Source organism: Penicillium verrucosum (assembly GCF_028828655.1).
Source record: "Penicillium verrucosum strain IBT 35672 chromosome Unknown utg000003l_segment0_segment0, whole genome shotgun sequence".
Lineage (NCBI taxonomy): Eukaryota > Fungi > Ascomycota > Eurotiomycetes > Eurotiales > Aspergillaceae > Penicillium > Penicillium verrucosum.
In genome coordinates this window covers 2,199,720-2,221,217 of record NW_026643212.1, presented here as the reverse complement: position 1 = coordinate 2,221,217, position 21,498 = coordinate 2,199,720, and the positions used below count along the sequence as shown (strand labels likewise).

Here is a 21,498-nt window from a genome sequence, read left to right as displayed (position 1 = left end):
CGAAGGGCTGGTGTCTCATTATTTGCTTGACTTGGGCCAAATATAGGCGATCTCCCCCTCAAACTAGCTACTTTTGATAAATATATCTCATCTGCATTTTTCCTTCATTTCCAAATTTTCTTTCCTTATTTTTACTTTGCTTTGTTGGTTGACTCAGAATCGCCAATTGATAAACGAGGCCTTCGAAATGTTTCCTTTACTGGATACTAAGAAACAGGTCTCATGGCCAACATGGGGATATCGCTGGCGCTCGTCAGATACATTTATTCTCAGCAGCATGTCTATGGCATTGTTCACAGGTTCGTGTATTGAACTATTACATGGAAGAGATTGGATTTTATATAATGACTCAAATCACTTCTCTAGATGAAATGCTCTTCGCCTTCATGGTCCCTCTGCTCCCTTACATCTTCGAAAACCGCCTAGAGCTAGACAACTCCCTTACCCAGCGATTGACTTCCATATTTCTAGTTGAAGGGGCATTGATATCTATCATCTCGAGCCCGTTTATCGGCGACATAGCCGACCGAGCCAGCTCCAAGAAGATTCTACTACTAGTGTTGCTAGTACTAACCCTGATCAGCGTATTATGTCTATCAATCACTACATCCCGTGAGTATTTGTTTTGTATGTGCAAATCGCATTACAGCCTTCTATACTAACTCATCGATAGTAACCTGGCTCTTCATCGGTCGCTTCTTCCAATGCATCGTCAGCAACGCATTATACATCGTCAGCATGGCCACAATGGCCGAGAACATCGGCTCAGAACACATGGGCAAGATAGCAGGATTAAGCTCGACTCTCACATCAGCTGGAACATGCTCCGGTCCTGTCATTGCTGGATTTCTCTTTGGAATTGGAGGTTATTGGACAGCATGGGCTGGCGCGGCTCTATTTCTCATAGTGGATATCATCATGCGTCTACTCATGATCGAAAAACCGCAGAAACGTCGCGATACCGCTTGTCGCACTCGCACTCGCAATGAATCTCTATCTCTATCCGCCGAGGAACATCAACATCAACATGAACATATAATCCCGTATGAAACAGAACCGCTTCTCAATGAAGATCCCTCGTCGTCGACCGAGGAAATCGCCGGTTGGCGCTTCTACATCTGTCTCTTCCGCCAACCTTGCTTTGCCGCGGGGATTGTGTGCTATTTTGTCTTTGCGCTGTTTATTGCTAGTTTCGAGTCTACGATTGCAATGCATGTCAGGTCCGCTTTTGGCTGGGGCGTTTTCCCCGTCGGGCTTTTGTTCGCGTCTATACAGGGTCCCGGGATGATCTTGGCTCCTCTTGTTGGGCTGTTGAAAGATCGGGTGGGTTCGAGGCTTCCCACTACCATTGGGTTTATCTCTGTTGCGCCTTTTCTTTGGGTTCTTGGTGTCGCTGGCGATGAGCGCTTTCCGTGGGCTACTTTGGGAACTAGAGGGAAGATCATCTATGCGGTCTCTACGACTATGATTGGGTGTTGTACGTGCTTGCTTATGGGGGTTGGGACAATGGAAGCAACTGGTAAGTTTGGGATGTTATTGCTGTGAGCTGGCATACTGATGTGTGTGCGTTTTTCTTTTCTTTTTGCAGCAACCGTTGATGAATTGGAGGTCTTGCATCCTGGTATATTCGGTCCCTATGGAGGGTATTCTCGTGCCGTTGCCATTACAAATATGAGCTGGATGTCTGGTCTACTAGTTGGACCCATCTTGGCTGGGTTTATGGTTGAACGATTTGGGTATTTTGAGCTGCAGTGTGTACTTGGTAAGTTATTTATATCACGGGCTGGCTTTCCACGCTAATGATATATATATATGTAGTGGTCATTTCTTTGCTGGCTAGCGTCAACGCGGCCTTTAACCTCAGCTCAGCCACTCCTCAAAAGAAAGAGTGTGATAGGGACTAAGGGACAATATCCAAGGGAGTACAAAGCATACGGCAATAATATTGATTCACCTTGTTTGGCAAACACACTCAATGTGCATAAAATACCCATTTCTAGGATCAGACAACTATCGGAAACGTGCTAACAGATATAACTCGCAATAATTGGATCTTTGGATCTACGGAGTACTCCATACACTACTGGTATCTGCACCTTGTCAATTCCTTCACCTCTTTCGCCAATGTGCTTCCGCATATGCAGGTCGAAGGTTTCGGTCACATCTGCCTGCGTCCGTTTCCGAACAGGTGGCTTGGCTGAAGCTGACTGCATACAGTTTTGCTGCGTTGTAGATTTACCAGTATCATAGTAAATACAATTTTATTCCAAAGGAATAAATTTCGTTAGTACGGGTCTATAGAGATTTCCAGAATTATTAGCTAGCATCCTCTCTCTTCCTTTTTCTCTCTAGAGTCAATATTATTACCATCGCTAGCTTCGCTGAAGAGCAATCCACGAGGTTCCTTAGAGATACCGATATAGCTACAGTAGAAATGATATTAATGATTGGACCGCCTGGTGTTCGGCTGGCATACCGTATTATCCTAGGGTGCGTTCCTAATATATCGAAAAGTCGCTCTTCAACTTCGAAACTGCGCCTGATGTCCTTGAAAAATGAGGAGGCGTCCGCCGCTCCAGAATTCCACCACGAATACCTGGGGCATTTGACAACGACACCCGGTTTTAGTCTTACTATCAATGAAGTCGACCCTTGGCTTGAGCTGAGGTTCATAGAGAACTAGGTCTGCTACTTTGCTAGGCAAGACAGCTTGATATTCTTCAATTGATCCCAAAATGTGGTTCTTCGCGACGGTGGGATAATCATTTTCCGTTAGGGAGCGTCCGCACCTCTCAATATCGTCACTCTCTCCACGAACGAAGATAGGCGAGGGTAATATGCGACCCAAAAAGCCAAAAGAGCCATATACACAATACTTTAATAATTCATGAAAAGCCGAGCAACATTTTCAGAAGTGCGCCAACATTTTGGAGTGCTATAAGGAGGGTTTTCAACAGCCACCTGAAAAACGTCCAAGGGGTGAATTTATCACATGACCAACGGTGAAAGCAAACATGTCAAACAATATAGTTAGCAACCGTGAGGGCTAGCTGAAGTACACTTCCAACAAACTTAACGCCAGAAGAATGGGAGTTATTTTGAGATAAACTCTCTAAGGCTATAGTATTACCACATAATATAACACTAACGCAACTCAAATATAACTTCAATTCAAATAGAATTCGATGCTACATGTATCTATTTGTTGCGAGGTCAAGTGACCTCCGGTGGTTGCTCCTAGTCATTTAGTCTTCCACCATGTAACTAGTTAGTATGTATAAATAAGGGTAAGTACTAATACTTCGCATAGGTGATATATCTCCTCCGTACGGAGTACTTGGTTCAAAAATATATGAATGGTTATGGCCATTATTGAATATATTGAAGTTATTCAAAGCTATGTGAGGTGTGCATAATGATTCTATCTGGAAATTCCAGTTAATAACTAGCTCACATATGTAACGAGTACACCATTGATATTCACACGTTCTAGCTTAAAAATATCATTGAACAAAAAACACAGGATAACCCCCTAGAAATAAAAAATAAAATAAAAATAGATTCCAGGTGGATGTGATATACCATGAAACGAGGGAAATATAGCTCCAGGGCTGACAGGTGGGGGGAATGATAAGTGGTCCGATTATTGACAAGGCAACTGCACCCCTGTGAATTTAAAACCCCCCTATTTCCTCTAACCTCAACACATCCTCACTTTTAATCCTATCAATCATGCCGGATACTGCTGGTCAGAATGCGCCCGTGGCGCCCGTTGCGCCCGTTGTTCCTGAGAAGCGTGAAGAAACCGTCGAAGTAGTCGATAAGCCCGTGGAAACTCCCGTGACTGCAGCCGAAAACACTGAGACTGCAGCCAAAGCTGAACCTGCCAGTGACCCAGCCAATGAGGACGTGGCTTCAAATGAGGCTACTGTCTCCACCACTGCCATTACAGAGTCCGAAGTGGCCAAGCCCGAAGAAACCAAGCCCGAAGAACCCAAGGTTGAGAAGCCAGCTTACCTGAGCAAGAACCCGGCGTTGGGCGAGTTGTTTAACCGTCTGCCAACCATCCTCGGAAACATTGGTCACACTGAGATGTGGGGAGTGCCTCTCAAGGACAGCGACGATATTCCCACCGTCAACGTGTTGATCAAGTTCCTGCGTGCAAACGAAGGCAATGCCAAAGCCGCCGAGACCCAGCTCAGCAAGGCACTCCAGTGGCGCAAGGACGTGAATCCGCTAGCATTGGCAGAGTCCGCGAAATACAGCGCCGCCAAATTTGGAGGCTTGGGATACCTGACCACCTATGAGGAGAATGGACGGCCCTTGGTGTTTACTTGGAACATCTACGGAGCCGTGAAGGATATCAGTGCGACATTCGCGGATACTGATGAGTGAGTACCTAGCATGGAATGTTATTTACAGTCGAAATCAATGCTAACTGGCCGCAGATTCGTCCAGTGGCGCGCCGCTCTCATGGAGCTCGCTGTGCAGGACCTGAAGATGAAAGATGCTACCGAGGTCATTGAGTACGATGGCGAGGATCCCTACCAAATGATCCAAGTGCACGATTACCTGAATGTCAAGTTCTTCCGTATGGACCCATCTGTCCGTGCCGCAACAAAGAAGGTCATCGAAGTGTTCGCTACGGCATACCCAGAGCTCCTGAGTGAGAAGTTCTTCGTCAACGTTCCCGCGATCATGGGCTGGATGTTCACCGCCATGAAGTTTATCCTGAGCCGGAACACCACACGCAAGTTCCACCCGATCACGAACGGCGCCAACCTGGCTCGCGAGTTCTCTGCTTCGATTGCCGAAAAAATTCCGAAAGTCTATGGTGGAAAGGGTCCGGAGCTGAAGGAGAATGCTAGGTCCATCCCACTGGTTGAGGGCAAGGAACAGGAGACCAAGGACAAGGGCAAGTCTCCCGAGCAGCCTACTGTTGCTGAGCCCACCAAGGAGGCCGCGGTTGCGAAGGAAGAACCCTCGAAGACGGAGGCTGCGAAGAAACCCCAGGAGGAGGCGCCATCGAAGGAAGAAACTCCCAAGGTGGAGACAGCCCAAGAGGAGACTGCTAAGGAGCCCACCAAAGCAGATGTTCCCAAGGCTGAGTCTCTGAAGGAAGAGCCTGCGAAGGATGGAGCCCAGTAGATCGATATTTGGCTGGTGCTTTCTGTTATGATACCCGGAGGAGCAGTGAATAACACTCCCCGCTCTTGTGTACCTGCCTATGCCCTAATTTTTCCTTACATTGCTTTCTACAACTATAGGCACTACAGTTATATTGGACAGTCTTTTCATGATCTCATCTCATTTGTAGATCTTAACAACCAGGTGTTGCTTGGCCTTCATTATGTGTTCTGGAATTGAATGGATGGGAAATTCACGAATCCACCAGAGGAAGGCCAAAGCAAGGGGGAAGGGAGGTGCGTTGTTTAAAGGGCGTGAGCTAGCCTAATCACCGCAACCCATGTCACCACTCTCGCGTCAGTTGCTTAGGTGGTCCACTGACGGCGCGAAGGCCTGGTAGTAAATGGCCGCGTAGTTTGGCCGAGAAGAGCCAAATAAAATAGCCCTTGCCGAGTGGTAATAGTCTCTATTGGGATGCTGTACTGGAAATCGTGAGTGATTACCAGAGAGAATTGCAAAGCCCAGCCGGTTGTTGTCTCAACTTTCCTAAGAAACATGGTTTCTTCATAAGTCGAGAAGAACGCATGTCGCACGTTCAGGTCTTTCATGTATCGGGCAACCTGTCCTATAATAGTGTAATTATTAGTATGTTAAATCACGAGTATAGTTAATATCATACATACCGAGAATGCGGCGAAGCCGGTACTCTTGGCCAGCCTCAAAAGAGTGTACTCCATTCCTTAGCCCATGGCGTCTTCACTTCACTAACGACTTTTGTAGCAGCACCATTGTCAAGGACGACGAGATCTGGGACCCTAGAGTATCAATGTCGTGCTGCTTCGCTAGATATCCAGCAGACTAGCCAGATCGGTCGTACCGTCCTCTCTAACAACAGTCCAACTAGAGCCTCTTAACTCTTCCCCAGTCCCGAATATATCGTTCGATGGTCTGTCTTCGCAAACCATAGGGAAACACTTGTATAGTTAGTAAGGTCCAGGTACTTGATGTATCTCTCGGCGCTCCGGACACCCCTGGCCAAGAGGCAAACGCAAAAGGTATTATATGAGCGCCCTCAGTCGGGCCATAGAAGACGTTTTCTGGTTCCCCTTCGTGCTCCCATTGATCGGTGTTCAGTTGACCCGTGATTACACAGCGATAGTTGTCCCGCAGTTGGAGCTGTGTAGCGAACGAAGGGTCACGCCTTCCCGGTTGATCGAGGGTAGAGGCAACTGTATCGACGTGGTCCTGACTCTTTAAATGAGACTAGTCTTCATCGGCAATTTCCGCCTTCGAGACGTTGCTTGTCGCTGAAAGCCACTTCAGGGCCACTTCGACAAGCCTAAGAGCACGCTTGCGGAAAAGCTTCTTGGGAGCTATGATGGTGGCGGTGGCGGTGGTGGTGTTTTTGTGAGAAGGGATGGGATGGAAGATGAGTGAGTGAGAATGAAAGTGTCATGTCATGCACTATATATATCGGAGCCTGGTCTATCTGAGCGTAATGCTCAGATATAATGGTCTTTTGGCCTAGTTTGTAACTCGCCAGTCCAGGGGCAGGTTGTAACAGAAAGGTGGGTTGGGGATAGTCTTAAAAGCTCCCTTCTACTACTACTATTTATAAATTCTGAATACCTAGATTATAAGGTTAATAAAATTAATGCCCACTGAATTGAATCTGAAGTGAATCCGAAGTGAATCTGAAGAACTCAAGATCATAGCTATACATGTTCAATACAATAGGCAAGATCTCTTAGCCACTAGTTTAGGGGTGGGTAAATCTTTATAGGATAGACTACTCTCACAGGCACTGCGGACTCACTAGTTAAGTAGCTTGGAGAAAGATGCCCGGGTTAGGATTTAGGCTTATGAGAGAAACGCTACAGCAAGCTAAGAAGGCAGCTGCACGCGACCACAAACTACCTAGAGTAGCCGTGAGCGACCTGACCCAAGAGGAGGTCGAGACCCTTTCGGTGTTAAGAAGTGGTGTTAAGAAGTTGACTCCAAAAAACGAGCACCCGCGGACTACGAGATAGGGGTCTCTACAGATAGCGTGACCTTCAACTTCTACCGTATCAACCAAAGTAGCAAGGTGAGTTAGCAAGTACTTCTTTATATATTGCTACTACTATCTTCTGACATCCTGAAAGTGGTGCTCAAGGACCCTGACCTGGGGATACACCCTGATGGGGAACAAGACTATAGTTCGCTTGCTCCTTACGATCATCTTGCTTGGCGTCATCTCAATCTCCACAGCATTCATTCCTGTGAGCCTACCTCACACGACCGTCAATTCAGTAGCTCGGCTGGTGATGATATCCCTATGACAGACTGGCAGTGATTTGATTATGCATTCGGCGTCATCTCAATCCCCACTACATACCCATAGGCATACCTCCCACAACTGTCCATTCATTAGCTCCGCCGGTGAGGGTATCCTTATAGCGGACCGGTAGGAGACCATGTAACTATTGCTTTGGTTTTCAATGAACATTTTATTTCGCTACTTCGTTTCACGTACATGTCCTTAGAAATCTAGGTCATCGGTATCGGAATATAAACCTGCCTAGGCACAAAACTCCGAATATGATAGAGCCAAACATGTAACATCATAGCACTATGATTGCTAAAAAAAACACAATGTCACAGTCCCGCAGACATATTGAGGTAATATATGCTACCTGGCTCCTCGAGATTTCTCCGTACATCTCGTTAGTTGTTGGATATTGTTCATCCCCGGAATACAGCGGTGGTTGCCTTTCACGAATAAATCCGTACCAGAGTAGTCCTTCATCTAGCAGAGGGTGAACTGCACCCAAGATGTTCGTACAAGGGAGCACCACGTCACGTATTCGTAAATAGTCTTGGCTACCCCTCGGTTGAACGTCCACTTCCGTATATGTCGGACTATTCACGCCCTTTCCATCTTTCTCTATAAGTCCAATACACGATCGAGGAGGCTGCTGAAATAACATTCGTTTCCAACTTGCGCCTTTTCGGAGAAAGACTTCGTCGCTCTGAGGATCGAACTGAGGTATCTTCGCCCCTCCTTCTACTGGCGGCGCTTTCCATTCGTGCGCTTGTCTCGCGCAAAACCATGGCCATATACATTCTTTTAGCAACGGGTTGCGAATTCCCGGCGTCCCGCGTGGTAGAGTATAATCGACGGGCTTAAAAAACAGGGCAGCCTGTAAGTCGCTCGAATCCTGAATCAAGAAGTACCATTTACGGCAGACTCTTTGAGCGGATGCAAGCAAAGTGCGCGTGTCAGTTGCGAGTAGGATCAGTTCAAGGATTTCCGTTATCAGGAAAACCTTGTGCGGCTCTAATGAAGCCATATCAGAGAGATTTGGGGACGATTATGTTGAAGGACGAGAACTCAATAGAGACAGATATTTTCTAATAAATGTCAGAGAGACGTCCGTTCCCTCTATAACTAGTGCACTTCCGTAGCCTCGCTAGTATACAGGAGTACGGGTGACCGTAGAACCACTCACGCAACTCTTATCGGCAAGCTTTCATCTTCCAGGCGGCGCTTGTTCACTTTACTCCTTCTATCCATTGGGATTTGCCGCGTTTCCTTCATCATTTAAACACAATACAGACTCAATAGAAAGGGGCTATTATTGTCTAATCTGTGGATCCGCTGGCGGTGGCCTCAGAATGCGACTCGCCTTCTGAATTCTCATCTGCCACCTCGTCCCTCGCGCTTCAGCTCACTTTTCGCGATAGCGTCATAAATATCCAAACCTGAATTTATCCCGATCTTTCCCTCATACAACTTCATTCCAGAATACGCCCTTCCACCATGTCTGTCTGGAACCCTGATAACATCCGCGACGTCGCCGAATCCGTCGGTATCCTCAATCTCAATAACGATGTGACCGAGAATCTCGCCCGGGATGTCGAATATCGAGTTGCGCAGGTGCTCGAGGAAGCGCTGAAGTGTATGCGCCACTGTAAGCGCACGGTTCTTACAACTCAAGACATCGCGCTGGCCTTGCGCAACCTGGACGTGGAGCCATTGTATGGCTACGACTCCACCCGTCCGTTGAAGTTCGGCGAAGCCTCTCTAGGACCTGGTCAGCCACTGTTCTACGTCGAAGATGAAGAGGTTGACTTTGAGAAGTTGATCAACGCACCTCTGCCAAAAGTTCCCCGCGAAGTCTCCTTCACTGGTAAGTGGTTAATACTCATTCCCTACTTACATGTGCTGTCCATTCACTAATGTCTACTCTAGCCCACTGGTTGGCTGTCGAAGGTGTGCAGCCCTCGATCCCTCAGAACCCAACTGCTGCCGATTCTCGCAACCTCGAACTGGTCTCGAAGGGTCCGAATGCGAACTCCACACTGGCGGCAATCAGTGGCACAGGCGATGTGGCTGTCAAGCCACTGGTCAAGCATGTGCTTTCGAGGGAACTCCAGCTCTACTTTGAAAAGGTCTGCAGCGCCTTTTTGCACGAAACAAGCGATGATTATCGTACCTCCGGGTATTCCAGCCTTCGCGAGGACCCAGGTCTGCACCAGCTGGTGCCATACTTTGTCCAATTCATTGCCGAGAAGGTCACGCACAGTCTCAAGAATGTTTTCGTTCTCACTCAGGTGATGCACATGACCGAGGCGCTCGTCCAGAACCAGTCACTTTACGTGGACCCCTACGTGAGTAGACCCCCACCTTGGAAGAACATATCTATAGACGCTAACCGCACCAGATCGCATCCCTCGTACCATCCATTCTTACCTGCCTCATCGGTCGACAACTTGGTGGAGCTGCGGATCTCGTGGAGTCCTTCGCTCTGCGGGATATGGCGGCCTCTCTTCTCGGTCTCATCTCCAAAAAGTACTCCCATTCATCGCACATGCTCAAGCCCCGACTCGTGCGCTCCTGTCTCAAGACCTTCCTCGACCCTGCAAAGCCATTCGGCGCTCACTATGGTGCCGTCATTGGACTGCAATCTGTCGGCGGCTCTGAAGTAATCCGCGTCCTCGTCATTCCCAATCTGCACGAATATTCCAAACTTCTTAGCGATGGCCTGGACGATGCTGCCCGTCGGCCAGCTGCGGAGCGAGTTCTGAATGCACTTGTGGCTGTGTTGGCCTCTCTGCGTGGTAGCCAACCATTTTTGACCAATGGTCATACTGTCACAGACGATCTCCGCTCCAGATTGGTTGACAAGGTCGGTGATATTATAGCGGCAAGGATAGTGGAGGCTGGTGAGGTGCAGTTAGCACATATCATTTTGGAAGCATGAATGACTTTCTCGGTTTTCTGCATGATATCTCTCGGGTGCTTTTTGCAAATGAGCTCGCGATGAAATCATTTGTTCATGCGAAATGGCGTTATCTTGGGCGTTGGTTCGGGGATTATGGATACCTAGGTAGATATATTCAGGCCTCTGGATATGTTTTTTCTTAATTACATGACAGTCATTGATCATTGTGTTCCATAACTCCATCTAACTATGGATGTCCTACTTATGTAGTGGATTGCCTCTGTGTTTGTCAGTCGGTAACTACTTGATCTCAACATTCCTACCGTGTACTTGATACATTGATACTTGCAGCCCTAGACATAGAGACGTACATAGTACTGGAGATCTCCCCGCTCCAGGGCTCCCCGCTATAGTTATGCTGAGTCAGGCTGACCTTACATAATAGCTCCAGGGACAAAGTCTAATTCTGCCGGGCATCACCGCTCGTGTGAGAACCGGGGCCTCGCCCGGTTTGGCTCTCTTTTTTTTCCCGCCATTTCCTCTCTGACAGGTGTCTGTGACGGTCTGCATATTACTGCAGCTTCTAACTTGCTCATTCTGTATGTAACGTATCACAAGGCTCCAATATATTCCCTGCAATTGACGCATCAGCTAACACAATCTCTTTCCCTGATGTCAGACAGATTTTGATCCGTTTTGCCCCACCCTATCGCAGGCCCACAGAGAAAATCACTTATTACCAACCGAACTGGTCTTCAGCAAATATTTTGCACTTCCCCCTCCCACTCGAGGTCACCAAGGCCAAAACAAAAAACTCTTTCGCCAATATCTTTTAGCGAGAGATTCCTTCTTCTCTCTAGAGTAATCAATCCCTGATCTCGGGCACCCATTGGGCTTCTGGGTGAGACTGTCCTACAGACAGACCCCGCCGATGTTCACGATTGTGGCCCTCCGCTACCTCGTGCTGATCTAAGCCGAACTTGTCTTCGCCTTCCATGAGCCCAACTGACCTTCTGCGATTCTTGTCCAAGCCCGCGAAGTAAGTGTGATTCCCGCTCTGTCTTTGAGAAGCGCCGATTGGCAAAAGCAATCAAAAGGCATTGGATCGGGATATCATGGTCAATGCCATGACCTCAAATACTGCAAACGAATTTCCATGTGTCGCTCCTCTCTGTTATAGCACTGTTTCTAACTGCCATACTGCTCTAGGCCTCGATAACACGACTCCCGTCGTCACCAGCTCTCCCGTTTTCCCAATAACTTTATTTACAAAGCAGAATTCTCGTCTGCTAGACCCGATACTTTGACCGGTATCGGTATCTTCCAGGACGAGGGTACCGACTGCTAGTCACCATTTCTCTTAGCATCTTCTTTTTGTCCTTCGCCTTCCGACCTCCTTAGCAGCCCTTCGGTCTGTTTGGAGATTATATCCGCCTGGCCTGACCAGTTAAGTTTTTGTTTCAGGGCCTTCTCTTCTCAGACGGGCATCGCCCCCTTGTTCGTCTGGGCAAGTAGACAGTGCTTCTACAGCCTATCTCCATCGAAGTACATAGGGCGGTCCGACGTCACTGTTTCTGCTTCGTTTAACACACGAGTACAACAGCTCAAGCTACATCCGTCATCATGGTTTACGTCGGTATTCCAACGAACTACACCACCTCGCCATCCTCGTTCGCGGGGACGCCGTCTCTGACAATTAACTACGAGGCCACTCAGGATCTCGACTCGACCAATGCCTTCGAAGGTCCTGAGAAGCTTCTCGAGGTATGGTTTGCACCATCTGCCGCTGAGCTAGGCGCTGCCGGCCCCGACGGCCTTAAGAAGGTGCCCGGGGAAATTTGGAAGGATATGTTGGACCTGGTCAACTGCCAGGTGCTTTCCGTTATCTCCTCCGATGAGATGGACGCCTACCTTCTGTCCGAGTCCAGCATGTTTGTCTGGCCGCACAAGTTGATTCTCAAGACGTGCGGAACTACTACCTTGCTTTCGGGACTCCCCCGCATCTTGGAAATCGCTGCCTTGTTCGCAGGGTTCCCACGCGCCACGGCCCCTCCATCCCGGGGTATCACAGTGGCTGCGGCCCCCTACCGAGTCTTCTACAGCCGGAAGAACTTCTTGTTCCCTGACCGTCAGCGTGGCCCTCACCGCAGTTGGCGCGATGAAGTGCGATCTATGGACAGGTTGTTCATCAACGGCAGCGCTTACATGATCGGCAAGATGAATGGAGAACATTGGTATCTTTACCTTACCGAGCCTGGCACCGTGCTCACCCCACCGGCGAGTCCTAAGGAGGAGGTTAACTTCAACGAGACCGAAACCAAGGTCCTTGACTTCCCTGATGCCAATCCGCGCACTGACTGTGATGAGCACGATGAGACCCTCGAGGTTCTGATGACCGACCTTGACGAGGAAAACGCTAAGCAGTTCTACCTCGAAAACGCCACTGTTGTGGCCGAGAAACGTCACCGCAACTCGGAGAAAGACGATGGTACTGATCACCTCGACGTCTTCAGCAACACCTCCGACATGGATGAGGAGACTGGTGGCGCCCTGCCGGCCGAGCTCACCACCGAGGGTCACGCTCTGGGCACTGTCGTCTCTGAGTCATGCGGCCTGTCTGACGTGTACGCCAAGAGCAAGTTCCCGGATGCTCGCATCGATGCGTACCTCTTCACTCCATGTGGCTTCTCTGCCAATGGCGTTGTGCCGGCTCCTGATGGCAACGCACCGACCCACTACTTCACCGTGCATGTGACGCCGGAGCCTCAGTGTTCGTACGCATCTTTCGAGACCAACGTCCCGCACTCTCAGAACGGCAAGGCTACTGCCGACATCATCCAGCAGGTTGTTGCGATCTTCAAGCCTGGCCGTTTTAGCATCACCTTGTTCGAGACCAAGCCCGCGTCGGATGAGCTCGAAGAGGCGAATGGGCAGTGTGATGTGGCGCATGCTCAGCGCCAGGCGCTGCGCCGCAGCAACAAGATGGAGCACGTCGAAGGCTACCGTCGTGTCGACCGCATCGTCCATGAGCTGAATGGGTATGATCTTGTATTCCGTTACTACGAACGCAATGACTGGGAAGGGGGGGCACCGCGACTTGGAGAGAAGGGATTCTAAGATGGCCTGGCTCTTCAGCTATCCGCCATTGGGCTGTTCTCTCCTCGCGGGTGCGACCTTTCCATCCGTTTGGGTTTTTGTCACCTTGGCATTCAACATTTGCACGTTTTTCTTTATTTTCTTTATTTTTTATGTCCATCTTGTTTCCTTACATAGTGTACAGCATTGCATGATTAAGCTGAGCGATCCATTCTTTTCGGCATTCGTTACAGTGGCTCAGTCGAGAAAGCTCGAATCATGGGTACATTGAGCTTCAATTATTTTCGGAATTTCGTCGTTCTGTCACTCCTTTGATCATACATCATACCTGGGTTTGAAGACTCATCTGCAGGGTCCATTCAAGCGTCTTGAACCACAATTATTATTTTCTGCATCATATTGGCTTCAGTGTAGAATGTAAATTCTAGAGTTCCTACACACGTTCTCCGTACAGCGGCCAATATGAATCGGGCTATTGTTGGCTTAAAATAGAAGGCGGTGAGATGCGTCCTTATCTCGTGTCTCCAAATTACTTCCAATCGATTGACGAACTACTTTGACTGAAACTCCCCCACAAAATCACATCACGATCTATGGTCATTTGAGAGATATCTTACTATTGCTCAAAACCAACCCTCATTCTTCTTTAAAATCCGAGGTTGGTATCTACCTTCCTCGCCTGGCGCAACGGCGCAGCGCGAAATCCTTGGGCCTCGAAAGAGCTTCAGCTTGCGCTCATACTCTATTGAGTAGACTGAGCATCGTCGCAGTTGAATGTACTGAATACGAGTTTATCGAACTATCACACACACAATACATTCCGCCCCTATTTATCCGCTACAAACTCTCAAAATGTCGTCACCACCACCATACCAATCATCACCCAATCCCCTCAAACGACCCTCCATCTCCTCCTCCGCATCGCAGCCGCTTGGAAAGAAGCAGCGCATGCATCCACTCCGCCAGACTTCATTCCCGACCGGGATCGATGTTGGAGATCGCAGTTTCGGTGGTACCAGTGAAGCAGGGAGCGTGACAGGTAGTTTCACAGGGAGTCTGGGCGGAGCAAGCGCAGACGGAATCTTCTCTGGTGCTTCACGTGGAAAGAAACGAGGACGCAAGAGTAAAGCCGAGAAAGAGCGAGAACGGGAGCGTGATGATGCTCTCAGCGCTAGAGCGGGAGATTCTACACGGTTCGGATCAGTCGAAAACGAGGGTTCAGTTAGAGGTGGTCCTTCTGGCAGTGGAGGTGGTGGAGGTGGAGGTGCTGATGATGCGGACGATTATGACGAGGACGATGAGGCAGAGCTATTTGGGCAGCAAGAAGGAGCTACGGATACAGAGGCTGAGAAGAAGAACCTAGCGTATGTTTCCTCCCGTCCTTCCGGTCATATTGGATGAAGCTAACGTTGATTTTGGACAGGATTCTGGTTGATGCTTTCAACCCCATGCAATCAGAGCGATACGATCTCTTCAAACGAGCGAAGCTGCGCAAAGAAACACTCCGCCGTATCGTCAACCATGCCCTCTCACAATCCGTCCCAGCCAGCGTGGTGACGACCGTCAATGGTTTCACCAAGGTCTTCGCCGGTGAAGTGATCGAAATGGCGCGAACGGTCCAGGCCCAATGGGCCGAAGCACACGACCTCGCTGCGCGCGATGCGTTTGAGGCCGAAGAAGCCGCTGCCGAAGCCGCTGCCGAAGCCGCCGCCCAGGCCAAAGCCTCAAGTGTGACCGCAAACTCCAAACCCTCCACCCCGACCCCCACAGGAACCCCAGTCCCTGGTTCGGCTTCCGCCTCTTTCAGCAACGGAGTTAAGAAAGAAGCACTTGACTCTAACCGTACGCCTACACCTTCTATCCCAACTCCCACTCCTCTCCGCCCCAAACGTGAGTTCCGTCCTCCACCAAACCCACACCGTGGCCAGCTTCTACCATCACATCTGCGTGAAGCAGTACGGCGGACAAAACGTGATGGTGAAGGTGGAGGAGTCGGTTACTCGGGATTGAGTCTAGAGAACCTGGGCGTTCGAGGCTCATTCACTTGGAACTCAGGAAGTGCAGGTGGGAGAAGGCTTTTCCGATAACCACCCAACTGTCTTCCATTGCATACCGGCGGGTTTTTTTTTTTTTTGGTTTTACTTTCATTTTCATGTCTAATACACTATGATCGGCGATCTGGGGCTTTGCGGGGAAATTGTTACGATAGACAGGGTTTGATTCGGCTTTGATATGATTATTCTCTTCTGCAACATACTACGTACTATCAATGGGTTCGAGATGTCCTTTATTGGGCCTTCATTCACTAGTTAGTATAACATACTTGTAGTAGATGAAAACCCCGTTCTTAAATTAGAACATACTCGTACCCGTATTCCAATCGCACATTCCACTAGATTTTGATACATCGAATCTGGAAGCCCTCTTGGCAGGGGGTGAAGAATGTCCGTGTCATTTACAACGCATCCATGTGCTCTCCGTGTGAGCAAACATGATTCGTATTGGCTAATGTCATAAGGCTGCGACTAGGGATGATTATATGCACCATTGTCTTCCCATGATGTCTCACATCTGATTTTCACTTTTGTATCGAATTGCCCGGTTTGCAAACTACAACATAGTAGTCCACTCCATGCCTATAACATTGTAGGTAGTGTAACAGACATGCCAAGAACAGCCATGTCCTCCTGGATGACACTATTTGTAGGAAGTTGGTGTTTTTCGCAACTTCTCTATTGCTGCCTACATAGCTAGAAGGTCTGATTGGGTACATTGGGCATTTTCGGAATTAGGGCTATCCTCAATGTCATACAAGATACGGACTAACGGAGTCAAGATGGACTAGATGACAATAGTAGAAGCAATAGTAGAAATATGATATCTCTTTCCCCAAAAACAGGAATTCAAAAACAGGAATCAGGTAGGTCATTCAACCCTGCAGAAAGCCGTGCAGCAAGGGCCTGTGTTCATTCAATGCAATGTGGGACTAACATAGTTAACTAACTTAACTAGTTAGTCTATATGTGCACCTGTTTCTCAGGGAATATACGATTGGATCTGGGACATAAGGGCTATACCACTTGCAGGGCCGCGTCGACTTCAATTCCCCTTCTTCTTGGCAGCCTCTTTCTTGATGCGATCGCCAGTTAGGGCCAGTGTCTGTTCTTTGTTTTCTTTGTGTTTCTTTTTAACTCATTTTCAGTTGGAGTGAGAGCTAGTCAACTTAGTTCATAGCCTGTGTGGTTCTTCTATATTTGCATCGTGGAGTTCTTGACTTCTTTTTATAATGCAATACCTCCAATCCTCTCATCTATACACTCGTTTAATAGACACAATACCTACATCCTTACCTTTACCTTGGTCCTCCGATCCAGCAGTGAAAGGAGATCCCAAAAAGAGTGTTAAATGGATCGATGTATGTTTATTGAAAGCAGACAGTGCTTATGATACAAAAAACGTCTAACAAATTGAACTTTCAGGGCCTCCGAGGAATCGCTTCATTCCTAGTAGTCCTCACCCATCTCGCCCGAGCCTGGGACTACGATCTGTTCTCACCACGCGACAACGAAGAAGCAACCCCACGAATTCTCCAATGGCCCATCCTCCGCATCCCCTGGCAAGGCCGCCTAGGCGTAACAATCTTCGCCTTCCTAACCGGCTACGTCTGCGCACTCAAACCACTCAAGCTGTCGCGGGCAGGTGATACAACAGGGGCATTCGAAACAATCGCAAAGAGCGCCTTTCGTCGACCACCACGACTCATCTTCCCCGCGACGATTGCGCTGTTCATTTCATGGACTGTGGCGCAATTTGGCGGCTTTATAGTTGCCAATAGATCTGATTGCTGGTGGTGTCGATATGCGGCACCGGATCTGGCGGATTCCTTTTGGAAGGAACTTATTCGTCTGCCGATGAATTTCTTGTCCACTTGGACGACCGGATATATGGCGTATGATGATCATCAGTGGGCGCTGCTACCGCTGCTTTGTTCGTCTATGTTGGTTTTTCTGGTGCTTTCGGCGACTATGTTCGTCAAGTTTCGGTATAGGGTTGTGGTCTATCTTGGAATGTTGTTGTATTTCCATCAGAATGCCGGAAAGGATATAGGTGAGTGTTTCTCGTGGATACAAGATACAACATAAAACCATATGAAGCTTCAATCTACGGATCTAGTATGCTTGAAGCCAAAATAAACCCCGTTGCTAATGCCGATTCTATAGAAACCTTCCAGATGCAAGCCATCTACGGCATGCTCCTCAGTGACTTCTCCTACCACACAGCCCTCAAAGACTGGATAGAAAAGCACCCGCGAGGAAGGAAGATGTTGACTATCCCACTCACGATCTTCGCGTTATTCCTCGCTTCATACCCCGGTGAACATCCAGAATGGACCGGTTGGTCGAACGTGATGCTCAAAGCAAGCCACTATATATTCCCGCCAGACGTCAACGTCGGGAAACGCTATACCGCACTCGCAATTGACATGATCATCCTGGCGATATTTTTCTCTCCCTCGACAAAAGACTTCCTCTCCAGCAGACTCCTCCTCTGGCTCGGCAAGCAGAGTTTCGCCGTCTACCTCATCCACGGAACTATGCTGCGGGTCGTGCTTTGCTGGATGTTATATGGCATCAGTGGTCAGCCGTGGAAGGGTCCTGAGCCATTGACTGATGACAAACGCGACGACTGGTTGCGTATCCGGCCGCCGTGGGTCGTTGGGATTAGTATTCCGCTCTGGATTGGACTTGTATATCTCCTTGCGGCGCTGTGGACGGCGTATGTGGATACATTCTGTGCCTCTATGACTCAGAAGCTAGAGAAGGCTGTATTTGTTGAGGATGAGAAGACGTCGTTGCCTTTGCAATCGATACCTATGCAGACTTGATATTCTTTCGTTTTCTCTCCGTACGTGTTGATACTATAGATTTGATTGGTTTGACCTAGGCTTTTTGGTGTTGTGTGATCTAGTAAGACTTGCTTTTCCTCGGCATGGCTGGTCCATGGCCATGGATGTACATAGTATGACTTTTTCTGGCTTTTCCTTTTCCTGGCTCTTCAAGTCTTGAGTCAATACGATAGCAAGATGAGTGATGCAAGCTTCAATTCTATATAGAAGTGTACATAGCCAAAATGGAGATTGTGATCGAACTAAATTCTACTCTTCCAAATCACAAAAAGAAAATGCAAATGCCACTGCGCCATATTTTACAGTTTGTATAAACACACGCCGATCAAGCACGGCGAGAACCACGTCGCCCGTTAGGTTTGCGAGCAGCCGCCTGGCTATTCTTCAAAGACTTGCTCGCCTTGGTCCTTTCGTTCTCCAGGGTTTTCATGTGCTCCTTGCGACGAGCTTCGTTACGCTCTCTCCGCATGAGCTCATCCTCGTCCTTTCGCTGTTGTTCGTATTCATCTGCGCGCTTCTTGTGGTCCTGGGCAATACGTTGCTCGACTGTTGAAGTGCCCATAGTTTCTGAGACTGATTTAGACAAGCTGGAGCCGGCTTTCCCGAACTTCTGGTAGATGCGGTCAATGAAGCTGATCTTCACATCTTCCTGTGCAAGTGACACAGGGATTGCGGTGCGTGCTTTCTCTTGCGCGGCTTTTTCCTTCTCAAGTCGCTCCAGCAGTTGGCGAAGGCCCTTGCTTTGGGTGTTTTGGGTGACTGCCGAGAACGTCGGCCCGCTGGATGGCTTCTGGGCAATCGACAAGGACATCCACGTCCGGAAGATGCTCGAGTTGATCAGGTAAGTCTGACCCAGGCCGAAAAGACCGGTTGCCACGAAGTAGAACTGTAGGGCACTCGGCATGAATGCCATGAAGGCAAAAGACATGACGGGGAAACCATATATGATATATTTTCCTGCTTCGGTTTGCATCATGGGCATTTGGCCGGATTCACCACCTCTCTGTTGTCTTGGGTTAGTATCGCGGCTAGGCTACAGTAGATGACATGAGACCAAGACTTACCCTCAGAGATAGACACAGCGTTCCCGCAGCAATCATTGGCAAGATGTAAGTGGGATCAGCAACAGTCAGGTCCTTAACCCATCCCGCTGTTTCCATGGCCATGGCCGGTACTGGCAACGAAGTCATGGCTCGCACGACTCGGAAACATCCGAAACCAAGTGGAATTTGCAACATGGGAAGAAGGGACTTCCAAGTCTTAATTCCATGGGCATCATTGATCTCCTTGAGCTGGGCCCTTACAACCTGGGCTTCCTGCTGGTTCCCTTCGGACGAGGCCTCGACCATTCTTTGCCGGAGAGGGTCGGTCTTAGATTTGGCGTTGGTCATCCTTGCTGCGTTCTCGGATGCGCCAATGACAGGCTTCAGCATTGCAACACGAGTAATAAGACCGACAGCCACGATACTAGCCCACCATGGCATGCCGGTCCAAATGTGAGTGTGCTCGATAAGCCATTGCATCGTCGACGAAAAGCCCCAACCGAAGTCCAGCCCAAGCTCCTTAAGGTATCCGATGCGCTCCGGAATCGTAGTAATATCGTGTATGTTTACCGCATTCTTCAATGTGCCGTCGAAAGCGAATTCGGGGAGTGTTGAGTCGGAGGAGGTGGAATTAAATCGGACTGCGGCCGGGCCGATAACAGCTGGTGTCATGCGCCATGGAGCACTTCCGGATAGTGCTGACTTCAATTGGCCGCGCTGGCTAGGGAACCGCAGACTTTGTGACCGCAACGTGGATATCTACAAAGCCAAGTCAATTTCTTATGTTTTTGCAAATTCCGAGTCAACGGGAGAACAGACAGATCGAGAGGAGCGGGACATGACGGTCATCCTCTGACTTGCAAGGGTAGCAGCTGCGCCGGACCCTTTCAGGCCAACATGTCCCATCATTGTGGTTTGAGATAATTAAAGATGGGAAGATAACCAACTACGGAAGAGTTGTTCTCCTACCTTTCGGCGCGACTTTTTCTGCCCGGGCGGTAACTACCCCCGGATCACGGGTACGGGTACGGGTCAGGCACGGAGACTCGAATATGGAAATATGATATTCCCCAGGTCATTGACTTGGATATTCTATAACAAAAGCTGGTTGCAAAAATATAAATCCTAATTCGCCAAACGCCAACCCCCCTGAGTCAACAAGTCTATGTACAACCACTAAATTCAGGTGTGCATAGAAAGCCAGGTATCGATCCCAAATCACATATGCTTCGGTTTTTGTCTCCCGCGTAAATGCAGCCATTCTGGAACGGAATCCAAAGGCAGAATAAACATCAATCGCTTATTCCAAAGAAGCAGTATCCCTCAGTCCAGGACGTCTCCGCTCCGAAGGAAGCTCCCGCATCTCAATACCCGGGCCCACTGCATGTGAGCGGCGGTGGGTAGGGAAGATCTATATAATAAAAAGCAGCGAATCAGTCATCAGGATCAAAATGAGATATATAAGATTCCACATACCTTAGTGTTAGACCATCCAAGTCGGAAAGCAGCCTCGTGTGCGAACAGCTCTCCAAAGCCGAGCATGAGGCCATTAACGAAGGGGAGGAAGAGGTTGATGGCTGCTCCGCGCAGAATACCCCAAACACTAGGCGGATTGTAAAGCATCACGAGTGAGCTTGCGGTTGATGGGACCGAGGAGGACATCTCATGGTTCGCGGAGTAGTTCTCTGAGTCGGAGGGGACGGTCATAGCAGAGTCGTAGAGCTCGGCGGGCGAGGCGGAGGCGGCATCGGAGGCCATTATTAGGATTGGAGAAGACCGAGTAGCTGTGTTGTATCTTTAAATAGCGGAGTCGGAGTTGGTGTTGACCCTTGATCTCGAAAAAAACGGCAAAGTAAAAGAGGCTAAAGTTGATGCGATGGGCCCGATGAGCTCGCTGGGGTATCATGTGGATTATGTCAGCATATCGTATCCATCCATGGTGGTCTCTATCTGAGGCCCATCGATTCTGTGAATAGCGTCTTGTTTACTCGAGGAAATTTCAATATTATCCAGGAGAATTGTAATACACTCGTTATATGAATTCTACTATATCCATGGGTATTTCATAGACATAATTTTGTACTGGATTAATATTCTGGAAATGGTATTGATCAATTTT

At 48.7% G+C, this 21,498-nt stretch overlaps 9 protein-coding genes across 9 annotated transcripts; 6 read left to right on the top strand and 3 right to left on the bottom strand.

The window, feature by feature from the left end:
* Window positions 1–277: 277 nt before the first annotated feature.
* N7516_008522 (uncharacterized protein) lies at window positions 278–1,904 on the top strand (the record flags this gene model as incomplete). Its single annotated transcript, XM_057221241.1, has 5 exons — window positions 278–299; window positions 367–612; window positions 674–1,519; window positions 1,589–1,762; window positions 1,819–1,904. The coding sequence occupies 5 exons, from the start codon at window positions 278–280 to the stop codon at window positions 1,902–1,904; spliced, it is 1,374 nt and encodes a 457-aa protein (XP_057071513.1).
* Window positions 1,905–3,732: 1,828 nt separating this feature from the next.
* Window positions 3,733–5,148, top strand: sfh5 (CRAL/TRIO domain protein; the record flags this gene model as incomplete). The annotated part of the gene is made up of 2 exons (XM_057221240.1): window positions 3,733–4,391; window positions 4,449–5,148. 2 exons carry the CDS (start codon window positions 3,733–3,735, stop codon window positions 5,146–5,148), a joined length of 1,359 nt encoding a protein of 452 aa, XP_057071512.1.
* Window positions 5,149–5,492: 344 nt separating this feature from the next.
* Window positions 5,493–5,864, bottom strand: N7516_008520 (uncharacterized protein; the record flags this gene model as incomplete). The annotated part of the gene is made up of 2 exons (XM_057221239.1): window positions 5,493–5,747; window positions 5,811–5,864. 2 exons carry the CDS (start codon window positions 5,862–5,864, stop codon window positions 5,493–5,495), a joined length of 309 nt encoding a protein of 102 aa, XP_057071511.1.
* A 3,017-nt stretch (window positions 5,865–8,881) lies between these two features.
* Window positions 8,882–10,373, top strand: N7516_008519 (TATA-binding protein-associated factor TAF6; the record flags this gene model as incomplete). The annotated part of the gene is made up of 3 exons (XM_057221238.1): window positions 8,882–9,299; window positions 9,362–9,780; window positions 9,834–10,373. The coding sequence occupies exons 1-3, from the start codon at window positions 8,930–8,932 to the stop codon at window positions 10,371–10,373; spliced, it is 1,329 nt and encodes a 442-aa protein (XP_057071510.1). The 5' UTR covers window positions 8,882–8,929.
* Window positions 10,374–11,957: 1,584 nt separating this feature from the next.
* On the top strand, window positions 11,958–13,451 carry N7516_008518 (adenosylmethionine decarboxylase SPE2; the record flags this gene model as incomplete). The annotated part of the gene is made up of 1 exon (XM_057221237.1): window positions 11,958–13,451. One exon carries the CDS (start codon window positions 11,958–11,960, stop codon window positions 13,449–13,451), a length of 1,494 nt encoding a protein of 497 aa, XP_057071509.1.
* Window positions 13,452–14,282: 831 nt separating this feature from the next.
* N7516_008517 (transcription initiation factor TFIID subunit 11 family protein) lies at window positions 14,283–15,517 on the top strand (the record flags this gene model as incomplete). The annotated part of the gene is made up of 2 exons (XM_057221236.1): window positions 14,283–14,794; window positions 14,854–15,517. 2 exons carry the CDS (start codon window positions 14,283–14,285, stop codon window positions 15,515–15,517), a joined length of 1,176 nt encoding a protein of 391 aa, XP_057071508.1.
* A 1,356-nt stretch (window positions 15,518–16,873) lies between these two features.
* Window positions 16,874–18,315, top strand: N7516_008516 (acyltransferase family protein; the record flags this gene model as incomplete). The annotated part of the gene is made up of 2 exons (XM_057221235.1): window positions 16,874–17,537; window positions 17,651–18,315. The coding sequence occupies 2 exons, from the start codon at window positions 16,874–16,876 to the stop codon at window positions 18,313–18,315; spliced, it is 1,329 nt and encodes a 442-aa protein (XP_057071507.1).
* Window positions 18,316–18,661: 346 nt separating this feature from the next.
* N7516_008515 (membrane insertase OXA1) lies at window positions 18,662–20,288 on the bottom strand (the record flags this gene model as incomplete). Its single annotated transcript, XM_057221234.1, has 3 exons — window positions 18,662–19,339; window positions 19,401–20,138; window positions 20,199–20,288. The coding sequence occupies 3 exons, from the start codon at window positions 20,286–20,288 to the stop codon at window positions 18,662–18,664; spliced, it is 1,506 nt and encodes a 501-aa protein (XP_057071506.1).
* Window positions 20,289–20,487: 199 nt separating this feature from the next.
* N7516_008514 (TOM13-domain-containing protein) lies at window positions 20,488–21,153 on the bottom strand. The gene is made up of 2 exons (XM_057221233.1): window positions 20,856–21,153; window positions 20,488–20,790 (listed from the first exon to the last, which is right to left on the bottom strand). Exons 1-2 carry the CDS (start codon window positions 21,135–21,137, stop codon window positions 20,680–20,682), a joined length of 393 nt encoding a protein of 130 aa, XP_057071505.1. The 5' UTR covers window positions 21,138–21,153; the 3' UTR covers window positions 20,488–20,679.
* Window positions 21,154–21,498: the final 345 nt, after the last annotated feature.